Below are 26,376 nucleotides of genomic sequence, written 5' to 3'. Positions count from 1 at the left end.
AAAAAGTGATGTACTGGTGGCGAAAGGGGCTTGTAAATAAGCCCCTAATTGCCCCCCTCTCCCAAACGAGGCTGTGCACTGCTGTGATACCACATGCCCCCCTCAGACCAAAGGCATGAAGTTGTCCACTCACTAACAATAATGTGTTGTCACAGTAATTATTACTCATATCCCTATTACTGTGATTATAACCATTAATATTCATGTAATGTGCGGAAGCTTTTTTTGACCTTTTACAGTAAAGACTGCCATTTGTTAAACACCACTGCCATGTTCACATGTGAACGCTGGCATGGCAGCAGTCCTTTTACATGCTTGGGGTGCATGTGGAATTTACTTCGTGTATATAAGGCGCCAGTGGCAAACCATTATCCACATTTTAATTTAAAACAATGGCGTTGCAGCTGTGTTTACATACTGTTGAAAAGGTGACTTTTTCCCCAAGTATGTTTAGCACGAGTGCCAATCAAATGTCTACATTTACCTTTGGTACAGTATGTAAACGACCAGTGTCATGTCCCTATCTACATATTTTGTTTTAATACTGGTGAAGCCCGTGTGCTTTGCATGTCTGAGTTAAATGTGATGCGTCCTCCAGTGACGGAAGCACGTTAGCCGTGCAGTACCCACGTGTAGCTACAGTTTACAAAGTCCCCCCCCCTCTTGCATCACGCCCGCTCTCACCCGTAGCTCACGGGGCCGGAGCTGCCAGGCCGCACAGGGCCAGATTCAGGATTTGAATGGCGATGGCGGTCAGTCCTCCCTTGTGCTTCTGTGCGGACTGACAACACTACATGCAAACGCAGTTGTCCGGTACTACACACTTTCTCCTGTCTTCTTACCGGTGAACCTTCTGGTGCCTGCTCCCCCCGCCCCCCCCCCCCCACCCAACATGCCCTTCCTTGTGCTCACGGCAATAAGCACCTGCTGGCCTTCTCCCCCATTACTCGTGAAAAAATACAATCTTGTAGCTCATGTGTCCAGTGCCCGGATTTATGCAGATTGTCATATTTTAAAGTGTTGGGTGTGCAGCCTTGGAGTGTGCCCCGGCTGTGTGATGTCACTTTTATTGAAAAGTTCTGAGAGAAGCTGGAATGTTATGACGTCTCAACCTTTAGCTTAAGAGGTGGACGTGGAACATTGTAAGAGTTCATCCTTTATCTTGTAAGAGGTGGCATTGGAATATTGTGAGGGTTCACTGTTTAGCCTGTGAAAGGTGGGGTTGGAAAATTTGTGAGGTCACCTTGTAGCCTGTGAGCGGTGCAGTTTAAAAATTGTGAGGGTTCACCCTTACTGAGTAATCCCCTTGCAAACTAAAACACCCTGGCACATCCAGTAGAATGCTGGTGTAACGAGCATGGCATGGGTACACTCTAGCCATTTCTCATAGCCTCTGGATATTGTGCACATGCAGCGCTGGAAAACACAGCAGCTTCCAGGCACACTGGACTCAGCTGTATCATGCGGATCATATGCAGTCATGCGAGCGGCCTCCTGGCATAGCGAGCAACTTCTTTGCACAGGTAGCAGCCATGCGATAAACCCAGAAATACTCAATCACACTCAGCAGAATTCCACCATGTTGTGCAAGGTCTGGGCACTGATCATCACACTATTCCTATCTGAGACGTTGATTCCCCGGACCATTCATCGCCCATCTCCTCTTAAATGATAAATAATTAAATCGTATTGCTTTATCAACCTTCCTGCTCCCTCAAATTTGCTTAAAAATGCACAATTTGTCCAATCTTTTAAAAAAAAAATCTCGGAGAACCCCCCTGGCTCCCCGTAGGTTGTTCAGGCTCAATCTATCTGCAATAATTTTACGCCCAAATGTCACCAGCTGCCACTGCATGTGATCATGTCGAACTGCTATCTCACGAAATGCAGGGAGCATCCTCAGCGGCAAGAGAGGCGTGTAAACCACAGGTCTGCTGCAGGGAGTCACAATTTTTTCCCAACAGTATTTAGCCACCCTTGCTAGACACTCCATCTCCCTCCTGGAAAACCTCCACGTCCTCTTACTCAATTAGATGATATGAGGACAAATGCACTCAGCAGGACACACCCTCGACCCTATCTCACCCTCTAACCTATCTTCACAGCAGGAAACTCTATCTCCTTCAGCCACACTTCCGAACTCCTATGAACGGACCACCACTTCGTCCACTTCACCTACAAAGCAAACATCCCCCGCAGATGCCCACCCCAGCACAGGAACTGGAACAAGGTCTCATACGAGCAGCTCACCCCCACCCTGCGCGACTCGCGACCACCGCCGCCCGCATCCTAAACAATTGAATCACCGACTGTGCCAACACAGTGGACCCTTCAAGGAATCCACCCCCACCCGCGGACCATTGGAATCATCCTGGACTCTGAACTTAAAATGGACTGCCAGATCAACGCCCTCCCCTCTTCCTGTTTTCACACCCTCCGTCTCCTACATAAAACTTTCAACTGGACCCGCCTCGAACACAGGAAAACAGTCACCCACGCCCTCATCAGCAGCAGACTGGACTACGGCAGCACACTGTACTCCGGGATCAACAAGAACTTCTGCCCCAAACTCCAGAATGCCGTCTCCAGACTAGTCCTTAACCTGCCTTGCCATTGCAACATGACCCAACACTACACTAGCTCCCCGTCGAGAAGAGAATCACCTTCAAGCTTCTCACCACGCCCACAAAGCCCTTCACAACTCCGGCCCCACCTTCATGAACCACCGCCTCTCGTTCCACGCACCCCAAAGATTCCTCCGCTCAACCAGCTTTCCCTCGCCATGGTACCATGCATCTGGAAGACAAGAACAGGAGGTCGTTCCTTCAACTTCCTTGCGGCAAAGGCCTGGAACACCCTCACCCTCGCTAGACCCCAACTCTCCCAAAGTTCCTGAAGGACCTCAAAACCTGGCCCTTTGACGAATCACTATGAGCATCCGTCACCATTCGTACCCTGAAAGGCCAGGGAAGACCTCTTACCCCCTTGGCCACTGATGATCCTCCACAAGTGCCTAGAAGCTGCCTGCGCCCCTTTCCCCCAGCGCCTTGAGATCCTTCCGGGTGATTATCTGCGCTTAACAAACCCTGATTGATTGGTATATAGACACCCGTTGCTGGCTCATGAGCCATTCCAGAATGCCCTCTCCCCCTAGATCCCTCTGGACACAAGTATGCTCTGGATTGGATTCTGCTCTAAGCCACCACATAGGCCACTGCAGATGGGCAGCCGCATAGAGCTCAGAGTATGTGATAGCCATACTCTATGTTTCCGGAGGAGCAAACAGTTTATGTAAGGCCACAAGTTTCGTTTATGTAAGGCCACAAGTTTCCTTACTGAGTCCCATATCAAGTAAGAGAGAGAGGTTTTCATTTCCTTAAAGAAACACAGAGGAACAGACACCGGCAAGGCTGGAAAATAATAGAACACCAGGGGCAGCACCAACATCCTGCGATGGAACTCTTCCCATTGGAGAAAGCGGAGCAGAATGTCAACGAGCAACGGACCCCCATCAGGGCCCTGCCCAAGTTGCTGTCCACCAAAATCTCATTCTGAATGGTAAATATTCACTCCAAGGTAGGGAAAGGTGTTGTAGTGCCACATAAGGCCAGAGCACTGGGGGCCCACCCGCTCTAGCTAAGTATTCACGCACCGCGGGAAACGACAGGACTTTGACCGATTCAACCGGAGGCCAGACTCCCCGCCGAAAATGTCCAGCATCTCCGTCACCTCGTGGAGATCCCAATTGTTATCAAGAAATAAAACCAACGCGTTGTCTGCATACAGTGTGATCACCTCCCAACTAGTCCCCAGCTGCTGAAGGGACCCGCAAACGGTTCTAGGGCCAATGCGAATATGAGGGGAGAGAGGGGACACACCTGCCTGGTGCCCCTGCACACTTTGAAGGCATCTGTGATTTCCTTGCCAGTACGTACTCTGGCTACTAGTTCTGTGTATAGCAGATCTAGCCATTTTCAGTATCTCCGGGCCTTATCCCATACATCGTAGCACCACATATAGGGCCGACTGAGGGTGTTGAAGTCCTTCTCAATGTCCAATGACCAGGCTGTCCGGAGATGCTCTCTGCGACTGCTCGTCCATAAGACAGAATAAGTGATGGATATTAAGAAGAGTATTCTTCTCATGGATGAAGCTCCTCTGGTCGACGTGCACCAAACCAGAAAGGTGCGGCAACGGATGGTTCGGGATGATCTTTCCCAGAACTTTACAGTTCATGCTGAGGAAGGAAAGCGGCCGATATGTTCGCTCCTCTAACTGATCCAAGGTTTGGTAGCACCACAATCAGCAGCTCACACACAGATGGTTAACGCACCCCAGCATATCTGGCAGACTGCAACATCTACAGGAGCCTCTGGGCAAGCGCTGCCCGGTACGTTGAGATAAACTCCGCTGGGAGTCCAGTTGTACCCGGTGTTTTATTATGCACCATCTGGTTTAGAGCAAAACGGACCTCTGCGAGTCTCAGGGGTGCATTGAGAGATCGTTGGTGGAAAGGGGCCAAGCATGGAATGCAAAGGACATTGATAAGGTTGGCGCCCCCCCCTCTCCACCATCCTCTTAGTGCAAGGACCTATATTGGTCGAATAAGTCAAAATTAATGGTTGATCGCAACATGAACATGTCTTCTGTTGGAGATCTAATGGCTGTCATTTGGGACCTCTTATTTTCAGAGTGCAGCTGCCAGGCCAGGCCAGGCCAGAACTGGTTCAGCCTTGTCTCCCTTTGTGTGGTGTTTGGCCGTGTATTTCACATCCTCCAGTCTCCCCAGCCTGCCCACCAGAGCCCTGTGATCCATTTGAAGGAAGGACAGATCTCGAGCCACCCACCAGCAGCACCCATCTCAATTTCAGCAGCACCTATAGCATCTTCCGCTTCCATTAATTCACGTCTCGGACACTTTCACACCATACTCTGTTTTGTTGCAGAGAGCACGTAGAACCACATTGAAGGTGTCCCATTCTATGCCCTGGTCTGAGGCAGTGTTGTCATTTAGCTCAAAATACTGGGTAACATGAGTACTCACTGTCTCACAAAACATTGCATTCTGCAATGCGGAGGTGGGCAGCCTCCAGGTGGGTATTGGGGTCCGACATCTACCCCACACTAGTGCCACAAGGAGAGGATTGTGGTCCGACAGGGTGCGACCCAGCTATTTGGCTGTCCGGACAAAAGGATCATCCTGGAATTACCCAGAAGAAGGTCAATTCTGGTGTTAAGTTAATAAACATGAGAGAAGTGGGAGTATTCCCTCGCCACCGGATTCCTGAAGTGCCAGATACAATGGAGCCTGTTGGGTGTCAGCCATTGAGTAAGGGAGCGTGCCGAAAAAAATCGCCTGTGTACCTGGCAGCGTAGGGGTAGACCTATCTATGTCTGTGTTGTAAACACGATAAAAATCGCCTCCCTCCACTATAAGCTAGGTGCATGTAGATTGTGGAGCAAGCCTGGAGTGAGGTACTCAAAGAAATGGGATTGTCCCACATAAGGAGCATTGAGGGGACTATAGTGTAAAAGGCACGCCATCCAGTTGCCCTTCCACTACCGCATTTGTTTCCTTTAGTGCACCACCTGTAGGGGTGCTGTTGGCACTAACCATATCAACGCCCCCTATAAGCAGTTCCCATTACCTGATCCCTCCAGCAATAGTGCAATTGTAACTCCACTACTATCCTGTGCCCCTCCTAAAACTATGCAATTCAATGTGTCTGTTTTTAGGAATGAATAAACCAGATGGCATGTCTTAAGTGTCTCTATCTCAAGCACATTCTCGGGTAAAAAAGTTCTATATAGGGGGAGAGCCAACTTTTCCTGATGCCATTAACAGAGAACACTATTCCTCCTGTCTGCAGCTCGTCCCCGCACATATTGCCTTAACCAACATCCCCTTCCCCCCCCCTACAACACAACCACATTCGCACACAGACTGGAAGGAAAAATATAGTGAGAACAAGAAAAATAACTTTGGCAGCAATCCCAACTCCCCTCCCCAGGTCAAAGCAGAAATGAGCCACAGACAAAAACCCAACAAAGAAACAAAACCAGTCTAATAAAGTTTGCCATGCTCGGTTTGGGTGAAAATCCACATATGGGAAAGAGAGGTGCGGAGCCAGGCCTGCCCTCCACACTCTAGATTGTGCAAGACCCTCGATTCCACATGGGGAATGATCCACTGCAATACAGCTGTGAAGGATATAGTATCAGCCCTCAGATCACTTATTCTGCCGAAATTAGGGTGAGTGCTGGGCCACCTGGTGGTTCCAACGGGATGTCAGTGGGCGCGTGTATTTGGCCATCGTCCAGCAAGGACATGGAATGGGCAGGTGAGTCCTTGGCTACGGCGGGACTCCAGCTCAGCAATCGCCAGAGTCTGCTCTGCTGCAGCCTTCTCCTCAGTCAGCCTGCCCCTGAAGGAGCCCTTGCACCGCCAAGAGCATGCCTATTCTGTCCTCCACCAGCACCTGTCTCCTTGCGCGTAGCAGGTAGAACCCTTGTGGACTCCAGCCATTCCCAGGCTTCGGCTGAGGTGTGAAGTTACAAAGAAAAGAGCGGTGCCAGAATCTAGGACACACAGTTTAGCAGGTAACATCAAGGATTATTATAGGCCCATTTGGCAAAGTTGACGCTTATACTGCATAAAAAGGCTGCGCTTGGGTTGTAGGTCCGTTGTGTAGTCTGTATACATTTTCACTGAACTTTTTTCCACCTGCCTGGGTCCCTTGGTGCCCGCTACCTGAAAAATCTGGTCATGGTAGTTAAAGAGCCACGCCACCACTGAGGGAGGGTGAGCCCTGGGCGGGGCGGCCAAACAGATTGCCTGTGCGAGCTCTCCTTTCAAGCACCATGTTAGGAGCCAATCCTTAAGAAAGAGATCCATGTTGGGACCTTCTGTCCCCTCCGAGAGTCCCACTATGCAAATGTTACTGCTCAGGGAGCGGCCCTCTGCGTCATTTGCTCTGATTCGTAAGAGGGCCACCTTCTCCTGAAGGGCTTACAGCAGGAATTGCGAATCCACCATCGAATGGTGCAGTCCGGCAATAGCGGATTCATTGATCTCTACACTGTCCCTCAATTTGGCCTGGTGAGCCCGAAGCCGGCTCCTCTCCACCACCAAGGCATCCAATTTGGGGTCGAGATTTGGCCTTTGGGTTTCTGATAGCCCCCAAATGTTAATCAAACCGGTCAGTGGGGGAGCCCCTTTCCCCCTGTGCTGCTGCCTACTCCCTTCCCCCAAAAATCTGGACCCCCCCGTTGTGCATTTCTGTTTGTCCATCGCAACATGGCAAGATTCCAAAGCTCGTGACAGCGAAGTAAAACGCCCCAACCACACTTCTAGTATGAGCCTCACATTTACCAGCACAACCGAGACAAACACCACTCACCAGCAGTACTCGAAGGAGAAGGACAGCCCATCCCGTGGAGCTAGCAGTTGACTTCAGTTCTGTACTGACAAATCCACCGTTGGGCCAGGGCACATACAATGGAAGCGCCTGTGGGGCTGGTAGCCTTGTCTGCCCATGGCACAGCCCCTCAAGAAGCCATCTGCAGTAGGTGCTTCTCCAGCACCAGGTTATAATCTGCATACTCATGGTGGCAAATAAAGACATCCTTTACCTCCTTGAGCGGTCCCCGCTGCTGGATCTTGCCAGAGTACGAGGAGGGGTTGTAAATTGAACATCACGGACCCGCTGAGCTATTCCGACCCTACTCTTTATCGGGCCTCTCGAAAGGTGGTGTGGCCCAGACAGGCATTGAAGGTACGGTGGTGCAAGAGCGGGAGCCGGGGCCCACTGCGGATTGGGACACCTGAACAAGTTTGCGACATGGGCAAGCAGGACGCGAAGCAGCCCAGACTAACTTTCGAGCAGCGAAAGTCGACTAGACAACTGGATCCAGAGGTGGACTCGGCCCCCGGAGGAGCAACTGAGGGTCGGCAAGAAGAGCAGGGTGAAGACATGCAATCCCTCATGCTAGAAATGCGCTCTAGCCTGCGTACCATAGACGCGAAACTGGATAACCTTACATCCCAGATGGAATCGGTAAAGACTCAGGTGGGAGTACATGAACACCGTATAGATGTCCTTGAGAATAAACAGTCAGATTGTCAGGTAGAGACGAAAGACCAACTGTCGCAAATGGACAGGCTCCTAGGTGTGATCAGGGCAAAGAACGAGGATTTGGAGGCCAGATCACGACGCAATAACGTGCGTGTCACGGGTGTTCCGGAGACCACAGCAATCACGAAAATGGAGGTATACATCTCTGACCTTTTGAGGGACCTGTTTGCGACATACCTGTCACCGCAGTTTGCTGTGGAAAGGGTGCACCACACTCTAGGGCCTCGGCCACCGGTGGGGGCGCCGCCGCGTCCTATATTGGTACGGATGTTAAACTATCAAGATCGGGATGCTATACTACGCCAGGCTCGCACGATGGGGTCCATACAATACCAAGGGAACCAAGTGACCTTCTATCCGGATTTCACACCGGCAGTCCAGGCGGCCAGAAGGGAATTTCTGCCGGCGAAGCGGATTCTCATGCAATCACAGATTCCCTACTCCTTGCTCTATCCTGCCAAACTGAAAGTATCACATGATGGATCCGCTTACTTTTTCACCGATGCCAAGGCTGCCCTGAAGTTTGCCAAGCGTGTGGGAGGGAAGCCGAAAAAATCTAGCCCCCGACCCAGCGGTGCTACCGAAAGCCAGCTAAGTGACAATGACTGAACCATGCGATGTAGCTTGCCTTTTGCTGTACTGGAAGCACTATGCCCATGATGGGGAGGGAGTTGTTGTGAGAATGCTAAGTGGGAGTGATACTTTGTTAATGGTCTGCCTTTAACATTGTGATTTTTCCAACCTGACTCTATATAATCCGTCTGGAACTCATTGTGGGAATAGCACTTGATTTTTCCTGGTCGTTTCGTCACTATTGCATCGCACGCATACTCTGTTCACACTGTGGACTGTAGAAGGGATATTTAATTTGATTGTAACCGCAAGGGCAGATTGAAGTTATAATAACATTTAAGCCATAGAGATGTTCATGTTAAGTCATAGTGCAAGTCCTTCCATTGCAGTTTCTTGGCCACCCTGCGCAGGTAGGGGTTACCGCTTGGCATTCACTCGTCCCCATGGGAAATTTCCCGGGTATTTTCTATTGCATGGGTTTTGAAGGGGGGGGGTGTATGCTTCAACCGAGTTGGGGGGTTGATGTGGGTGGATGGGTGGGGGCGGGGGTCAAGTTTGTTTGGTTTGGGAATGTGTGGCATCTGTTACGGTGGGTATGACATACGCAATTGCGAAACACTACATTTGACGGGGTGAGGCTTTGGTACAACATATTTGACGGACATACACTACACAAGACTACCATAAATTGTCTGACCTGGAACATTCGCGGCCTTAATGATGGTAGGAAGTCCCGCATGGTACATGCCTATCTAGCAACACAACATTGATATTTGCCTGCTGCAAGAGACTCATCTCAGTATCTCAACTTCTGCGAGGCTCAGACACAACAGGTGGGGGACCTCGTACTCCTTGGTATACTCAAACTATGCTAGAGGGGTGGCAGTTCTTATAAAGCGTCGGTTGGACTGGAGGGAGCGGGAGGTCCACACAGATACGAACGGTCGTTACATTATACTTGTGGGTTATTTGGGAGGCACACTGCTCACTCGGGTGGCACTGTATGGACAAAATATTGACTCGCCGTAGTTCTTCCAGGCAGTTTGGGCAAAAGTCAGGGCCACAGGATGTGCCACGATTCTGTGGGGTGGCGACTTTAATGCTATACTTCATGACGATCTGGATAGACAGGGCACGGCTAGGACGCACCACACTGCGGCCAGTAAGGTCCTGAATGCACTGCTTGAGGAGGGAGAAATGGTGGACATTTGGCGTTTGCGAAATCCTTTGCTTAGGGAGGGTACGTGCTTCTCGGAGCATCGCCGCGCTTGGTCTCGAATAGACTATTGGTTAATGTCAAGAGACATGACTGGCTGGGTGGTCGAGGTCGGGCACCTGGCGAGAACCGTCTCAGACCATTCCCCTTGTCTTCTGAAGTCATCCCTTCCCAATACTTCCTGTGGGGAATTCACCTGGAGGCTACCCCCAAAGGCGCTCCTGGATGAGGCATTCAAGGAAGAAATACGTACAGATATATCTGACTACTTCGCGCTGAATGCTGGGTCGGTGGTCACGGAGGCGGTCCTCTGGGAGGCCTTTAAGGTGGTTATCAGGGGGAAATGTATCTCCAGACAGGCAGAAGTCTTGAAGGCTATAAGAAACACTTTGGGCAATATTGAATCTAAAATTAAAGAGTTGGAGGCCCGCATACATAGTGGTGGAGGCACGGTCCTGCTTGCTGATCTGAAAGGCAAGCTGTTGGAATATGAGGAGGAAGCTCATAGAGAAGTACAATTTTTAGGGAAATATGCTGAAGCACGCAGATATGGCGAGGGGGATAGAACAGGCCGCACGCTCGTGGGCCTGCTTAAATCCAGGCGAACTGCGACCTTTATTCCCGAGCTGTCTAGCGCAGATGGTAACAAGGTAAGAGGCTCCCCCGCCATCTTGGAGGCGTTCTCCTCGTTCTACACACACAGATATAAAGCTAGTCTCTAGAATGCCCGGAGGGCATGCAGGAATTCCTCGATTCTGTGGCCTTGGCGTGGTTTAATGACAGACACCGGGAATACATGCACCTGCCATTTACAATAGAAGACGTGAAAACTGTCATTATGAGCCTGCCCTTGGATAAGGCACTGGGCTCGGATGGGCTGACTGCAGCATTTTACAAAGCATACGTGGAGGAACTTGCTCCCAGACTACTGGCAGTCTTTGAGGAAGCACACGGAACAGGGATACTGCCTCCATCTATGCGTGAAGCTATTATAATCACTTTACTGAAGCCAGGCAAACCTGATAATGAATTGGACTCATACAGGCCATTATCATTTATAAATGTTGATGTTAAAATACTGGCTAAATTGATAGCCAATAGGCTGCAGCCTATGCTCCCTATGATCACCCTGCCGGATCAGTCGGGCTTCATTCCCAGCAGATCAACATCCCACAACCTTCGTACGGTATTTTCAGTGATACACTACCTCCATCCGAATGTGCAGGCATCGTTGTCCTTTTTGGATGCCACTAAGGCGTTTGACACGCTCGAATGGCCTTACCTATTTCGTATTCTGGAAAGGATGGGGTTTGGCCCACTATTTCTCAGGTGGATAAAGCTGTTGTACACTAGACCGTCAGCCCGGGTGCGTGTAAATTATCTTATCTCGGACCCTCTCCCAATCACGCGTGGCACACGTCAGGGGTGTCCACTATCCCCGTTGCTATTCGCAATAGCGATGGAGCCTCTAGCTGCGCGGATTAGACAACACCACACAGACAAGGGGATCGGATTTAGCGCTCGCAGTCTGCTAATATCGCTTTACGCAGATGACGTCACACTGTACATTGCGGAATCCGAGCGCAACCTAGATGTGGTACCGAGGGAATTTATCAAATTTGGTGGCCTGTCAGGTTTATCTATTAATTGGAATAAGTCTGTGATTTTCCCCCTTACAGATAACACCAGGGTGGTCACCTCGGAATTTCCGCTGCAGTGGGAGACTGATGCGGTAAAATATCTGGGTATCTGGATTAGCCGTGATGTGCAAGAGCTTTGGAACCTTAACTTTGGCAGGGCAGTGAGCTGGCTGGAAGACAAAGTAGCATTGTGGAAGGGGCTCCGCTATCGCTGGCGGGCAGAATTGGACTGACCAAGATGGTCATCCTGCCTAAATTTTTATATCTATCCGTGAACTGCCACTCATACTCACTCAGTCATTCTTTAGTACAATGCGGTTGTTGCTGCTTTCGTTGGTGTGGGCGGGAGGGCAGGCTAGGGTATCGTGGGACCTTTTGACACTGCCGACTAGGCAGGGTGGGCTGGGTGCCTCAGATATGAAGTTATATGCACTTTGTGCGCAGGCGCAATTCTTACAATATTGGGTCCACCAGACACCTTTTCAGCCGCATGTAGCGGTAGAAGAGGACGTGGTCGCTCCGGCACCGCTGCGTGTGGCAGTATATCAAAAACACAAACGCCCCTTAGATGGGTTGGATACGGCCGAAACGCTCAGATGGGCATGGGAGGGACTACGTAGAAGGGCAAATATACCGGTACTATACGCTCCCTCGATCCCAATTGTGCAAAATCCACTCCTGCCTAACATTCGAGGCGAGATCAATAATAAAATTGCACAGGCGATGAAACTCCATACCTTTGCAGACCTATATCCGACGGGGGGGGGGGGGGGGTATTCAGAGATTACCCGACAGCCGTGGAAGGTGCAAGGGTACCCTTCGGTTAAATATTTTTGCACCACAAACCTCAGAGCGGCTTGCCGTGAGTTGCACGCTAGCTTCCCATCCCAGCCGCCAATGTTAAATGCTCTGGAAAATCTGCTGGTTACGCCGTCACCGCGCAAATTGATCACCCGCTTAAACACACGTATGCAAACGGACGCCCCCGCAGCGACCTCCGGAGCTCGCCCTAAATGGGACGCCGAATTACCCACACCTTTGTCTGATACTGAATAGGCCTACTGCTGCGCCCAAATGACTGAGCTCTCACCCAACTACAAACTCAGACTTATTCATTTAAAATTTTTACATCGCTATTATAGGACGCCAATTAGCTTACAGAGGATGGGATTAAGGGACAACGACTGCTGCTGGCGCTGCGGAGCGCCTGCTGCCTCGTTCCTCCACATGGCTTGGACATGTCCGGACGTTGCCGGGTACTGGACAAAAGTCTTCGAAACCATAAATTAGATCCTCGACGTCCAGGTGCCCCCATCTCCGTTACTGGGCCTGTTGGGATTTGTCAAATACACCCACGTTAAAAAAGCGTAGGCTACATGCACTACTTTTGTTATTTGCAAAGAGACAGATTGCTGTTGGATGGGGGAAGCGTAGGAAACCTACTGTCAAATAATGGCTGAGAGAAGTCACATATGGCCAATCCCAATTGGCGGTGTTCTGGGAACTTATGCCGCCAACATCTAGGCCCAGGGATATTTGGGAGCCGTTTCTGGACTTGGCCCGGGCGCAATCTACTGATTCTGGTCCGGCCGTGGACGTCGACGTAGTCATGATGCCTGGGGATCCTCCTGACTGAGGTATATAACTGTAAACCCCTACGGTGATTCGTGATAGACAATGAATGTGTGTGGGGGAGATACCCTCCCTGTTGGCTGGATGGGGATCAGCTGCTCCGGCATAAAAAGTGTAATAACCTGGTTGTGGTCTGCCTGCCAGCCAGCATTGGGTAGCTCATACATTATGTTGTAATTGATTTGTCAAAATCCTTGTGTTTCGCATTTCAGATATGTATATGGCTGTTTTTTACCACTGTGATGCTATGTCGAATGCCCTGCTTTGTATAGTTTATGTGGAAAATTAATTAAAAAAAAAAAAAAAAAACACTGATGCAAGTGTGAGATTTAATGCAATTTGCTCTCGGAGGGCATCAGAGATGCTTGCTGAAAAGCGACCTAGCTCTAGTGTCCTGTTTAAGTGGCTGTTTGCCAGCTGCCACCATCAGACATGTTTTTGTACCCCTGGGTCAAGAGACTGCTGCTCTCGGGGGTCGAAAACACTGCACAACATGCCACAATTCTGAATACCAGGCGGTAGTGCGCGAATTTCACTTTTTCTTTATCGTTCCTGACGAAGTGCCAATTGACCCATTTGGGTCAAGACCAGGCACGAAACATGTTGACCATCCACACATAGATTGCCCCCCAGGAACATTATCTCCCACACTGGGGCACACACTTGGTTTTTAATTAGGCCAGAGCTACCTATTTCTATTAAAATTTGATTTAAGAGGACTGCTCTATACCTATTTTAACCTTTTTCACCTCATTGTGCACTACCCAGCCCCCACACCCACACACACCTTACGGCGGCGTCTTCAAAAGATCCCAGGCAAAGAGCCCCGGTTTCGGGAGCCTGTCAGGCATTGCAGCGCCGGTCTGACAAGGGGCACCAGCCCAATGATGAAGCACGACACCTCTCGGGGTGTGTGAGGGCATCACGAAGAAAGACCTGTCTTCCCCCCACGTCCTCACAGGAACTGCACACCTTCTCTAAATCTTAGCTTTACTTGGGAGCCTGTGTGCAGGACCTCATAACCCGGCTCTCTGTCCCTCCCTTTTTGAAATAACTCCAGCAAAAAGCCCTCACTGGTTTCTACCCTCACTTTAGGCAGGATAATCGGCGGGAAAACCAAGTGAGGAAAGGAGATGTGACCACCTTTGCCAACCCCACCCCATAGGTGGGGGAGGCGAGGTGAAGCACAACTCCCCGTCTCCTCAGTCTTGCAGATGGGGGGGACCCAGACAACCAGAGAGAGACATAAAGGCATAATAGGGGATGTACCCACCCCGTAGAAGGGACCCATTTGGTCCCGACCTGTACCTACCAGTAACACCTATAAAGTTAGTTTTTAAGGGCAACCCTGAACCTTGCCTCCACTGGCAAGAACCGACGAGAAGAAGAACGGCCGAAGAAGCTGTGCTGATCTAAAAAGAGGAGGACGCCTACTGACTTGGCCCCAGCCCTACTGGCCTGTCCCCACCTCTAACCTGCTCCAGTGAAATCCCGGTGTGTTCTGCAGCCAGCAGTCCCCAAGAACCCGGAGAACCTGCTCTGCCTTCCCAACCCAAGATTTTTGTCTCCCTTGAGCACCGGATTTGCTCACCCACAGACTCTGGCGCCAGCCAAATCCGTGAGTCTGCACCACTCTACACCCACGGCCCGAGTTTGAGAGGCCCAACACCACGAGGAGGTCTCCTTGGCGATCCTGACCTGAAATCTGGTGATCTCTGACCTACCTCGAATCTCCAATCAATGCCTGCAGCCCCTTTCTGAAGGACACCCCCTCTACCCCCCGACCGTGACCTGAGATGGTAAGAAAAACCCTACTCCTAAAGATACCCCTGCACCCGACGTCCCACGGCCTTGGGTGGCCCAACAGGCGGTGTCCCAGCATCCCCAGGCATCCCAACTTACCTCTCCAGATGGTGGTCACCTCCAGAAGATCTTCGTCCCCGAGCCTCTAGTGTTTGTTGCAACTGGAGAATCTCCATTGCAATCAACAGGGCAACCAACGCCAAAACAGCCCCCTGCACCCAGCCGCCCTGGTGCCGCTGCGGGTGCACTTTGTGTGCTAACTCAAATCCCCCTTTGCCCTGAGCCAAACACCAGGAGCTTTGCTCCCACAACCTTGTGGCCTGCTCTTGAGCAGCCACCATCCGGAGGCCCTCTATTCCCTATTGGATGGCATTGGGCTTCAGCACTCTCCACCCGGCCACCTTAGTGCTGCTAAGGGTGCTTTGAGAGTGCTCGACCCCGGGGTTCTAACCCTAGAAACCCAACTCCCAGAACCAAGTACTTACCTGTAAACCGATAACTCAATTTAAAACTCAATTTCTTCCCTTAGGATTGCATTGACTCCTTTTCTTGATAAGTGTTTTAAGTGTGGCGTTGGTTGGTGTAGAACTCTAAGAAACTGCAAATATACAAAAACTGCTTTACTTACCTTTTTCTCTAGGAAATGTCCCAGTGTGATATCTAGGCAAATCACACTGAGTAGAAAAAGAATTCTATAAAGTAATCTACAAAGTAACCAATGGTAATTTAACCGTAATTTCAACTGTATTCAAAGCATTTACAAACCTGTAAGTCATTTTCATTCAGCTTGCTTGTATTGTTCAACCTACCTTGAAAAGTACTATTTACACTTACCTGCTTGCTTGGTTCTAGAAAATAAATATAACTAAATAATATTTTTATACAAAAATTGGTCTGAGTTCAGTCTTTGAGTGTGTGACATTTCTTGCCTCAGTGTGTACAATACATGATTAGCGCTACCCTCCGATAAAGCCTTACTGCCCGCCCACACTACCATAAAAAGAAAGTAAGGTAATATCTACTTTGACCTCTGCCTACCTTTGGGGTTCTACTGGACTCGGTGCACGCTATACCTTACTTTGTTATAGTATATACAGAGCCAGCTTCCTATAGAAGATGATCCTGAAAAGTTGCTCACGGAACAATGTTGTCACAAGAAACAAGCTAGACACTAGTTGCTCACAGGACAATGTTGCCACAAGAAACAAGCTAGACACTAACACTTCTTTGCTTGGTGGATGGTCGTTGTTTAAAAGTAAAATGTTTTGTGAAGCTACAGTTGTTTGTCAACAGGTTCATCCTGCTACTCCATTTGATTTCTGATGAGCAGTTTGTGGGTATGACAGGTTAGCCGTGAACCATTGTGAAAGTTGTTCCAGGTTGACCATGCATATGTGTGAGATGGTGCAGAGTCAGACTCATCAGCGAGCCAGCAATTAAAGGTGGAGACTGCTTTTTCCAGGGTGCTAAGCTTTTCTGGTGGTGGAAAGGATGTTTTAAGAGTCTTGAGTTATGTCCGGAAAGTCAGGTTTATTCAGAGACGCGGTTAGGATTGTGAATGGTATGGCATGGTGGGTGCTTCTAAGAGTAGAGAAGGGTTTTTTTTGCACCTCAATGGTCCTCTGGCTTGCTTAGAATGCCTCACAGGTGTGTTCAGAAGTGTGAGTGAATCCGTATTATGGCATGACATTCCTCCAAGAAAGGTCTTTCATAAGGTCAGTAGCTGTACACAGCTACATGGATATGATGGAATCTATCAACTAGACTAGTTTTGATAGAGGTGGATCTGTGTACAATTTCTTTAAGCTCTTCCTTGTTATTTTGACATTTCCTGAGGTTGATCTTGTTTCCACAGCAAGTGCAACATGAAGGGCAAGTGATGCAACATCAGCCAGTCTCCATGATAAAAAGGCGGTCTGGATTCTTGTCCGTGAGGTGATTATTGAAGGCAATTAAATGTTTTTTTTCCTTTGGTATGGATCTGCTGTTGATACAGGTTGAGGTGCAGACTTCAGTTGATGGGGAAGGAGGGCACAATGAATAAGATGTGAAAACAGAGTCTTAAGGAGGGGAAGAGGCAGTGCAGGGGGAAGAAGTGACGTGAGGAACCCTGAGTAGGCTGGAAGAATGTTACCAAAATGGAGGTCGGCAAGGGAAAGCTTTTTGCTGGATGTTTATTTCTTTCTTTATGTATTTCTTTAGCAACAGGTGACATGAACTTTTACTAGAAATGTATAAAAGATGATATTCATCATGAGGTACAGGAGGCTTTGAATAAGCAGCGGTTTTGTGACAAAGAGAACAGCAAAACACCAGTAGACTACAATAATAAGACAATTCTAGATAGTAGAGTGACATGGAAAATCCTTTTACCGTTTTGATTTTAGGGTGAGATAGAAGAGAGACTGGATGCACATGTGGTGTTCGCTATGAGAAAGTGCGAGCCTCAGATAGAGATATTGTGGTTGTACGAAGTTACATTGTTTGGTGGACCATATATAAGAGGAAATTAAAAGAGGGATGGAGGAGCGGTTGTACGGAACAAGTATGAAAATGGGAGAGGTGGAGCAGGATGAGGGTGCTACTGACTAAAACATTGACTGAGAGTAGCATAGGACATGGGGAGGGAGCAAAAGAGGAGTTTAAATGATATGGTGAAAGTCGTTCAAGGTTGTTGGATGGATATAGGAGAACCTCAGGCATACTAACACTCCATATAAGAAATGTTAATTGTACAATATGGCAGGATGGGTATTAAAATTTGAAAGGAGGGTTCATGCGGAGCTCTCTCCTGTAGTGAAGTATGTAATACTGCTATCCTTTTCTGGTTTTCTCTGCCCTTTCTGGTGAGCCTCGACTTGACAGTTGGTTGTGCTGCAGCACGTAGATAGAAATGGGTCTTAACAGAAGTACTTGTTATGTTTTTGTTGCTGTTTCTTGTCATGAAAGAAAACTACACATTTTTCATTAATTTGCTTTTTATACACTCCTGACTTGATCTCATTTTCTGATTTGTCATTTTTAATCCTGCTTGATCAGATCTAGAATTTTACATTCCCCATCCCTTTTCTTTTTCTGGCTAACTTTATTATAATTCTCATTCAATTGACAATTATATTTTTAAGTGTCATTCATTATTTTATTTTTTTTTAAACAAATTTTATTTGTCAAAACGACACATATGATGCAGAGCTCTGTGACCCAGAAGCTTCTGCCGCATCAATATACATCAATTGAATTGGACCATTTTCATATATTTTCAGGTGAAAATGAAGAGCCATACAAATAAGATCTGAACCCTAAAACTGTAACACCCCTAACCCATCCCCAGCACACTGTCGACCATTCCAGAGCAACACATATCGCTGACTACAATTGCAACATATCAGTACATACGCGGCAGTTGTCCTGCCGAACATCCGTAGGAAAGGAGATAAAAATAACCAAGGAGAAAATGAAAATAATAACAAAGTGAGGAGGTCATTCTGGGTCTCGGTGCCGGTCCACCTGTGGCGGCTCGATCTCCAGGCCCCGATAGTCTGCCCAGTGCTTCCAGATCTTAAAATGCTTTCGGGGGCACATCCGGGCCACAAAGATTGGGGTCTCAAGACCCATACAGAAGTCCAGACCATGTTTTCCAGACAGAGACAGAGGATGCCACCGCTGCCTTCCAAGCCCTAGCAATATCCCTTTTCGCCGGGGTAAATCCCAGAAGCATGAGATGGCGCTTGTAAATGTTGCCCCCGATCCCTTCCATACCATGCAGGAGGACCAGCTTCGGTGAGTTTGGAAGGTCCCACCCCAACACTTCCAAGAGGCAGACAGCACTCCCCTCCAGAATCGCGCTAATGCGGAGCAGTGCCAGACAGTATGCAACAGGGTTCCCTCCTCATGTTCACACCGGAGACACACTGGGGAGGCCACCAATCCTGCCCTCCAAAGCCTACCCCTGGTATAATATACCTGGTGCAGGTACTTGAACTCGATAAGTCATAGGCTTATTGCGATGGCCGCCCCTCGCGGAGAGGCTAAAGCCTCCGTCCAGTCTTCCTCCTCTATCTGACCAACGTCGCCCTCCCAAGTCTCCCTCAGTTGCTGTAGTGACGGGGAGCAGTGCGTGACTAGGGACTGAAACATTTTAGAGATCTTGTGGTCGTGAAAGCCCCCCATAAATACCTTGGCCTCCACCCGACTGAACTCCAGAGTCAGTCATTTTTGACGTTTTGCATATGTCCTTTTTCTACATGAGCAGCAAAACTGCATACATTAATGTATTGAACTACAACATGACTCCTGTATTCCAAATCGAACTGCTTTAGGACAGTACAGATATCCTTGTCCTGTTTCAATCCATTCAGGTGATGGTACTTGAAATCATAAAGAGGCATTCTGCGTGCACCTTTCCCTGTGTTGGGCAGAGTTATTTTTTTCTCTTCGAGGAGTATGTAATGTTAATTTTTGAGGAGGCAAAAAATTATGTTTAATGATCAACAATTGTACCAGCAAACCCGTTCATAGAAGTACCTTGGGCTTCGGTGGTAGGGACAGAATGTAGTATTGTTTTGCTAAAAACAAATCTGTGACAAAACTTCAGAATTGCAACATTAAGCTGGCTTATAAATCGTGTGTGTGAATAGTCTTCCTTTTGTTACTGTTTAATTGAAGTTTCAAAGGGCACTTCTCCAGGTCTGGCTGTTAGTATGCAAATACATATTAACACAGACTTGCCCAAATGTGCACTTGCATATGCTTGTTTCTTTGTGTTACAACAGTAAAGTGAGATGTATTTGCTTTGCCAATGTGTGTTTAGTTTTTGAGACAGAGGTGGATTTTTGACATTGCACAACTTTGATTATGCTGTATCATGGAACAGAATTTTTTATTTTCACATTTTATAAAATTAGGGCCCTTTTACTTAAACATGCAAATACAACAATTACTACCTGTGTTTCCTTGACTTTTGATGGGATACTTATGACCTTTGCAAAACCTGCCTTTTAATGTGGAACGTTTTCTTTGCAGGGAAACTATCCCGAAATGATGAACAGGTACAAACAACTGTTGACTTACATTAGAAGTGCAGTTACACGAAATTATTCTGAAAAGTCTATCAACTCTATTCTTGACTATATCTCCACATCAAAACAGGTTAGTGTAAATTTAATTTAATTTGGTAAATCCCTATAGACTTGCTGTACATTTATTCACTTTTTATTGTGAGTTTTCGTGAAGTTGCATGTGTGCATCCCGACTATGATAATGAAATGATCTCATAGGCCAACAAAGCATTTTTAGGTCAAGCCTACCAGACAACAAAGCTGTTTGGTGGTAAAAGACCTGTTGTCCGCTTCTTAAGAGCTTAAATTGAGCTTAAAGCCCGCCTATTACTTACCATCGATTTGCTTTATTGACACTCATTTTCTTGGTTCTTGGTCTATAGTTTACATTGTCCATTTTGTTTGTCCCACTCCTGCAGCATAACTTTTTTACTTGTGTCCTTCCACTGCTCACTTTTAGGGAACTACTTTTTTCTTTTTACGCAAGCAGTCCCTGAGAGTGCATGTTCTTTCCACCTGTCCCTCCAGTGTGCTTCTCTCCCCGCCAAATTTGTGGGGTAATTTCTCTCATCCGTGTGCCCTTCTCCCCGTGCTCCATGTTGCTTTCTCTCGCCAGTGTGCTTCTTTCACCTGCACTCTCTCTGGCCCTGTGTTCTTCTCTCCTTCGTATGTATCTCCGTTGTCCTCCTTGTTGCTCCCTCCCCCATGTACTTATTTTCACTTCCGCTACCCTGACATGCTCCTTCGTTGCCCTCCTCTCCTTTCTATTTTTAATTTATCTATTCTCTTTAGAAAGCCTGTCAGCATATTAGTGCCAGCCCTCACCCCCCCCCCCCCCCCCAAGATAAAACTACCTTTGCAGTTTCTCATTTTCATGCATTTACCGATCCATCTCCGTAAATGTTTTTTAAAATGGCGTTCACAATGTTATGCATGCTTATGCAGATGTCACGAGACATATGCTTGCTTACAAAATGATGCAGCTCCCTCTGCTGCATAATCACACTTTTTTTGTCGCCTTTTGCTCATGCTGGAACACCGATGCTGAACGGCATGAACAAAAGGCATTGGCAGAGTCAATAGGTCTCAAAGGTGGGACCCCATTGGCTTATTCAATGCTGTTTAAAATATGACTGTGGGATATAACATTTTACTTTCTTTAAAACACTAATAATACTAAAGAAGGATGTTCAACTAATCACCAAGTGTGTAGCCAACGTTCCTGTGCACTAATAGAAGGCACTTTAAAAAGGTGTGTATCCACTTAAATGCTCAGGACGAGATAGTCTTTGCCTAAGCGCTGCCTGCTCCAGTGGTGCTGTTGATAAGACCATCTCGTCCTTAGGCACTCGAGGGGTTAAGTGTCTTGCATTTGTTGCTTCCTCTAACAATAGAATATGATTTTGGAAGTGTGGAGTGTAATGTACACTTGTATTTTGTGAAGAAAATTTTCGAACTTAATATTTGTCTGAGAGCATGAGTAGCATTCTAAATATATAAGAAAACGTTTTGCACGGATTCTTAAAAGAATACATTTAAAAATAGGAAGTGTACCTTGATAGAAAGCAAATATACTATTCATAAATGAAAGTGTAAACTAAATCCAAAATTATTAATTACTACAAATTCCATACGGTATTACATACAATATGTTTGTTAGTCATGTTGATTATGAAGGGTCTGTAGGATTTTATATAATGTTTGATTATTGAGTTCTATAAATGTATCACAGATGTTTGTTGTATTTTCTTTGCTTTGAAGATTAACCATGCACTTTGGTTTGTTCACTTTGACGTTATTAATAGGTATGCATTTGCTGTTTTATAATTATAGAATTCTGATTTTTTATATCAGATGGACTTACTACAGGAATTCTATGAAACAACACTGGAAGCTCTAAAAGATGCTAAGAACGATAGGTTATGGTTTAAGACGAACACAAAGGTAAAGCTAGCTTGATTGCTTTTTATTAAGTTGGATTATTCTGAAAATGTTTCTTAATAGCCTTGCAATCTCTACCGAAACAAAATATCCAGTAAGCATTCCTACACACAGACCATCATTACATCCCTTTTTTGTCATCTAAATGGTTTCTTTACTCTTTTAGGGAATTGTGTTCATGTTCTAAAGTAATCTGTAAACGTGGAAGCATTACTGTGATCATCACTTATACCTTTTTATAGAATTTGGCATGGTTTCTTTCCTTCTTTCATTTGCATGTACTATGTTCTTGTGAGCAGGCTGGCAACCGCACATTTGATGGCAGTCTTCTATCTGCTTGTGTAAACACCCGTCATTCAATGTGCAGTACTTTGAACCACTTTGTTTGTTGTTTTGAGACTGAATTCTGAGTTACGCCAGAACAGCGCTTCTCAAGGTTGTTTGCCCTGGAACCTACATGTTTATTAGTAGCCTTATTTTAATGGATCTCAAATACCCAAAGTGATGTAGAGATTAAAAATAAAATATTTTGGTTTAATCTTGCTTACATTTAAACTCTTTGTGTGTCGGTGTTGGGATCTTAATCTCTGTATCATTGGTTGGTGACAAATTGCTTTCACCATTGTCTGCCCGTAGAACCCTGTACATGCTCTAATTATTATGACACCCTGTTAATCTTTGAATGTGTATAATGGTGTCACGGATATAACTTGAATCTTGCGCTCAATCCGAAGCTTTATTTCCCAGTAGCACTTTATCTGTAGCTATCTTGAGTAAACATCCCAGAAAATGTATGTTCAAATAAGTAACGGTTTGTGGAAGATGTTCTTCTTATTACATGATATATTGGATGAAGATCTAACGGAAAATACATGTTTTCAGTTCTTACAGGAAGAATTTTAGATACGTGTCAGTCGCATAGTATTCAGGAACATGTTCTTCAACATTGTTACCTGTGGTCCTGCCATGTGCTCTCCTTGTTGCACGTTTATGTACCGATATGTTGATTCACTCTGTGGCATTAGTGGGGCAATGCACCACACTGCGTTGTAGAGTCTTTAGAACTGGTTGTGGTTTTCCTTGGTCCACAGGGAGATCTTGCATAGTCTTTTAGTTTCGACAAATGATATCAGTGTTCTGTTGGAGATTGTTGATCATTCTCTTTGAGGGTCATAGTTTTGAAGTGTTGTGGGTATTAAATATGTGACAATGCGTATGATAAAATTACTTTTTTGGGTTCGAAATTAGAGATTCATATCCTTCTTTTGCTAGCAAATTTTTGTGTTGGTGGCTTTCTTAGTGTACTGATTTTTGGGCAGTCATAGGCGTGCAACTGTTAGTCCAGAGTAGTGTACTTTCTGAATAGGATTTGGAGAAGCCTGGTGAACATTATTTAGCCTTTGGTGCAGGGCTAAATGAATAAGAAGGTGTCAGCAATTGTGCTTTCCGCTGACATTCATTCCATCTCCTTGATAGTGACGCAGAGCTAAATGATACAAGGGGGAAAGAGTGATGTTCGTGTTGGTTTTTGCTTTCTGTTATGTAGATTTGAGTGTCATCCGCATATACTATTTTTTAGATTTGTTGATTAGTATGACTAGAGAGATCTGTGGTAGGTATTAAATAGAGTTGGCATGGAATGAGCAGTGCGTTCTTTGAGTTAGGTTTTTCTAACATTCTTAAAGTATAATCGTATTCTTCTCTCCGACCAAAAGACTGTTTAGTCTAAGATAGAGGAATATATGGCATACCATATTCCTGGCGTTACATCTTACATGTTTTTCTTGGTTTTAATTACCCTTGCTGCCAATCTGGTTTTGCATTTCATTGTATCATGATATACAGGTGAAAACCATACTCGTGCATCACCAGAACTATTGTATGCACCCGTATTTCATGATTTGCATCTGTCTAGGAGTCAAAGAGTAGGATTATTTTTTGACAGTTTCTGATTTCAGTAGACACTCGTGTATGTATAGGTTAAGAGAGCTCGGAATTGTGAATCACTTTAAATATGGTCTACGGTTTGTTTTATTTGAAAAAGTCACCTATTGTGTTGCGAAAATAGGTGTTTGAGGCATGTGGGCTGTAGATGCACATGCTTTGCATACTTCTGCCATCTAGTGTTGGGTCCAGATGTTTGCAAGTTGTTTAATTCTAAGAAGTCTTTCCAGTCACAAGGTAAGGTGACTCCTCCTTTTGGTGATAGTGTGCATGGGCTTCGACTCAATTGTTAGATTGTTTTTTTCCGCCTTCAGTTTTGGGCGTGTATTGCTGCACTCCGCTTTGAAACCGGGCTTCGGTTTCCTCTTGGTGTGCAGTCCACTCTACCCTTGCGGCATTGTTTGGTACACGTTTCCCACTTCTCCGCATATTGTTTCGTTCAACAAAATCTCCATTTTCGATCGGAAAACTTTGTGGGCGGCGTTCGGGCCTAACCGCGTCTGTCGAGCTCTTCGTTGATGGAATGGACTCCATTCAAATTCTGTATTTGGTGCCACGCCAAGTATCCGTGCAACAACTCACACCAGGTGTGTAACATGTGCTTGTCTTCGGAGTACAAAGAAGAACACTGCGGCGCTTGCAGATCGTTTCGGTCGAAGCAAACCCTTCGCGGTCGTAGGGCTCGACGTCGAGAAATGCAGCACGCTGGATATCTTTGGTGAGGAGCCCGAGCCCAAAAAAATTAATGTATCAGCGGCGAAGGAGCAAGAGGACTTCTCCGTGCCGGAGTCTGATTCGGAGCTTGAGATAGACCTCGACATCGGAGAAGTTTCGCAGGGACAGGATGACATGAGTACTATAGACCTTTCGCCCCATCAACCCACAACCAAAAACCTAAGGCTTCAACACTACCTCCGCCTTCTGGCCAAGGTCGGCACCGAGACCATGTTTCCAATGCCCTGCCTTCCAGCTCGGCAACGAAATACCCTGTCAAGCATTCCAGCTCGGGACCAAGTGGACCCAAATCCTCTTCGGAACCTAAGCCCTCCGGTTCGAAGCCCAAAACCGGAGCTGGAACCCTCCACGCTGAAAAAGAAAAGGTCTTCGGAGCCAAAAACCTTCCGCATCCAAAGGTCATTCCATCTCTGCACCGTAACCGCCGCGCTGAACCCGAAAGATGTCCCTTCGGATCCAAATTTAGACATTGTTCCTCCCAAATTGGATCCCAAACAAGAGAGACTTCATATTAACCCAGATACAGGACATATTCACATCAAACTGCCTCCTAAACACAAGCTTCCTGATGGTGACCGTCATTACAAGATTCCTTTAAAGAAGAAGAATGTTGGTACCAGTCCTTCTCATCCACCACCACCATCCCCTCCACTTCCAACCACTTCTCCAACTTTTAGATCCTTTTCACATCACACCTCCGGATTCTCCACAATCTTAGCCTGACAGGGACAATATTGATGAGGGGGACATGCATTTACCAGTAGATCCATGGAAGAATTACACAATTGACCCTCCATTAGACCCTGATCCAGACCTTTATCCTGCCAAGCCATCTCCACCCGATGATCATGTATCTTATCAAGAACTCATTACCATGGCCGCAGAATACAATGGGGTGGTACCACACAAAGAATCCTTCGAGAAGAATTTTTTGTTTGAGACACTAGGATCCACACACAGGTTGAGCCTAACACTCCCTATGCTTAAAGGTATGATGAGACACGCTGACGAACCTTTTAAAGATCCTGTGCCTGCATGCATCTCGACTCCTAGAGTCGATAAAAAATATAAACCTTCCCCAACAGATTCTGTATTTATTAAGGGCTAGTTACCAGTAGACTCCCTCGTAGTGTCCAATGCTCGTAAACTAGCTTATTCCCACACTTCTGAGGACACTCCTTCCCCAGATAAAGAATCCAAGCTAATAGACCCTCTGGCAAATGCATAGCTGCTCAAGCTGCCAATCACTGGCGCATTGCAAACACGCAAGGCCTTTTAACCAGATATGACAGGGCGCACTGGGATGAAATGAAGCAGTTGGTCCAATATCTCTCAGATAAGCATACAGCAAAAGCGCAAGACTTGGTACAGGAAGGAAAGCTAATTTCCAATTCTTCGATAAGGTGTGCTCTAGATGCTGCTGACACCCCAGATAGAGAGGTCAACACTAGCGTCCTACTCGGAAGGCATGCTTGGTGAAGGATTTCCGGGTTTAAGCCCGAAGTACAACAATTTCTTTCAAATACTTTCTTTGACAAAACATCTTTTTGGTCCTGAGGTAGATCAGGACCTTGAGAAAATGGAAAAGGACCCCGAAGTGGCAAAGTCCATGGGAGCACCAGTCTCCTTCAAACAGAGGCACCTTTCGTCGTTCTTTTTATCGGGGAGAGTCCAAAAACACACCCTCAGACCAGAATGCT

General features: G+C 46.8%; 1 protein-coding gene across 2 annotated transcripts in view; it reads left to right on the top strand.

Annotated features, from left to right (window-relative positions):
* Nucleotides 1–26,376, top strand: part of COPS2 (COP9 signalosome subunit 2) — a 289,702-nt gene that overhangs the window by 90,928 nt on the left and 172,398 nt on the right. Inside the window, exons 4-5 of one of the 2 annotated variants that reach the window (XM_085644223.1) lie at nt 20,022–20,147; nt 21,911–22,000. In XM_085644223.1, coding sequence (XP_085500349.1) covers nt 20,022–20,147; nt 21,911–22,000 — 216 coding nt within the window. Of the gene's footprint in view, nt 1–20,021; nt 20,148–21,889; nt 22,001–26,376 lie in introns of both variants that reach the window. The other variant, XM_085644221.1, reaches the window with a different exon arrangement.

Source organism: Triturus cristatus, chromosome 3_1, assembly GCF_964204655.1.
Source record: "Triturus cristatus chromosome 3_1, aTriCri1.1, whole genome shotgun sequence".
Taxonomy (NCBI): Eukaryota; Metazoa; Chordata; class Amphibia; order Caudata; family Salamandridae; genus Triturus; species Triturus cristatus.
This window is presented reverse-complemented; position numbering and strand designations above follow the sequence as displayed.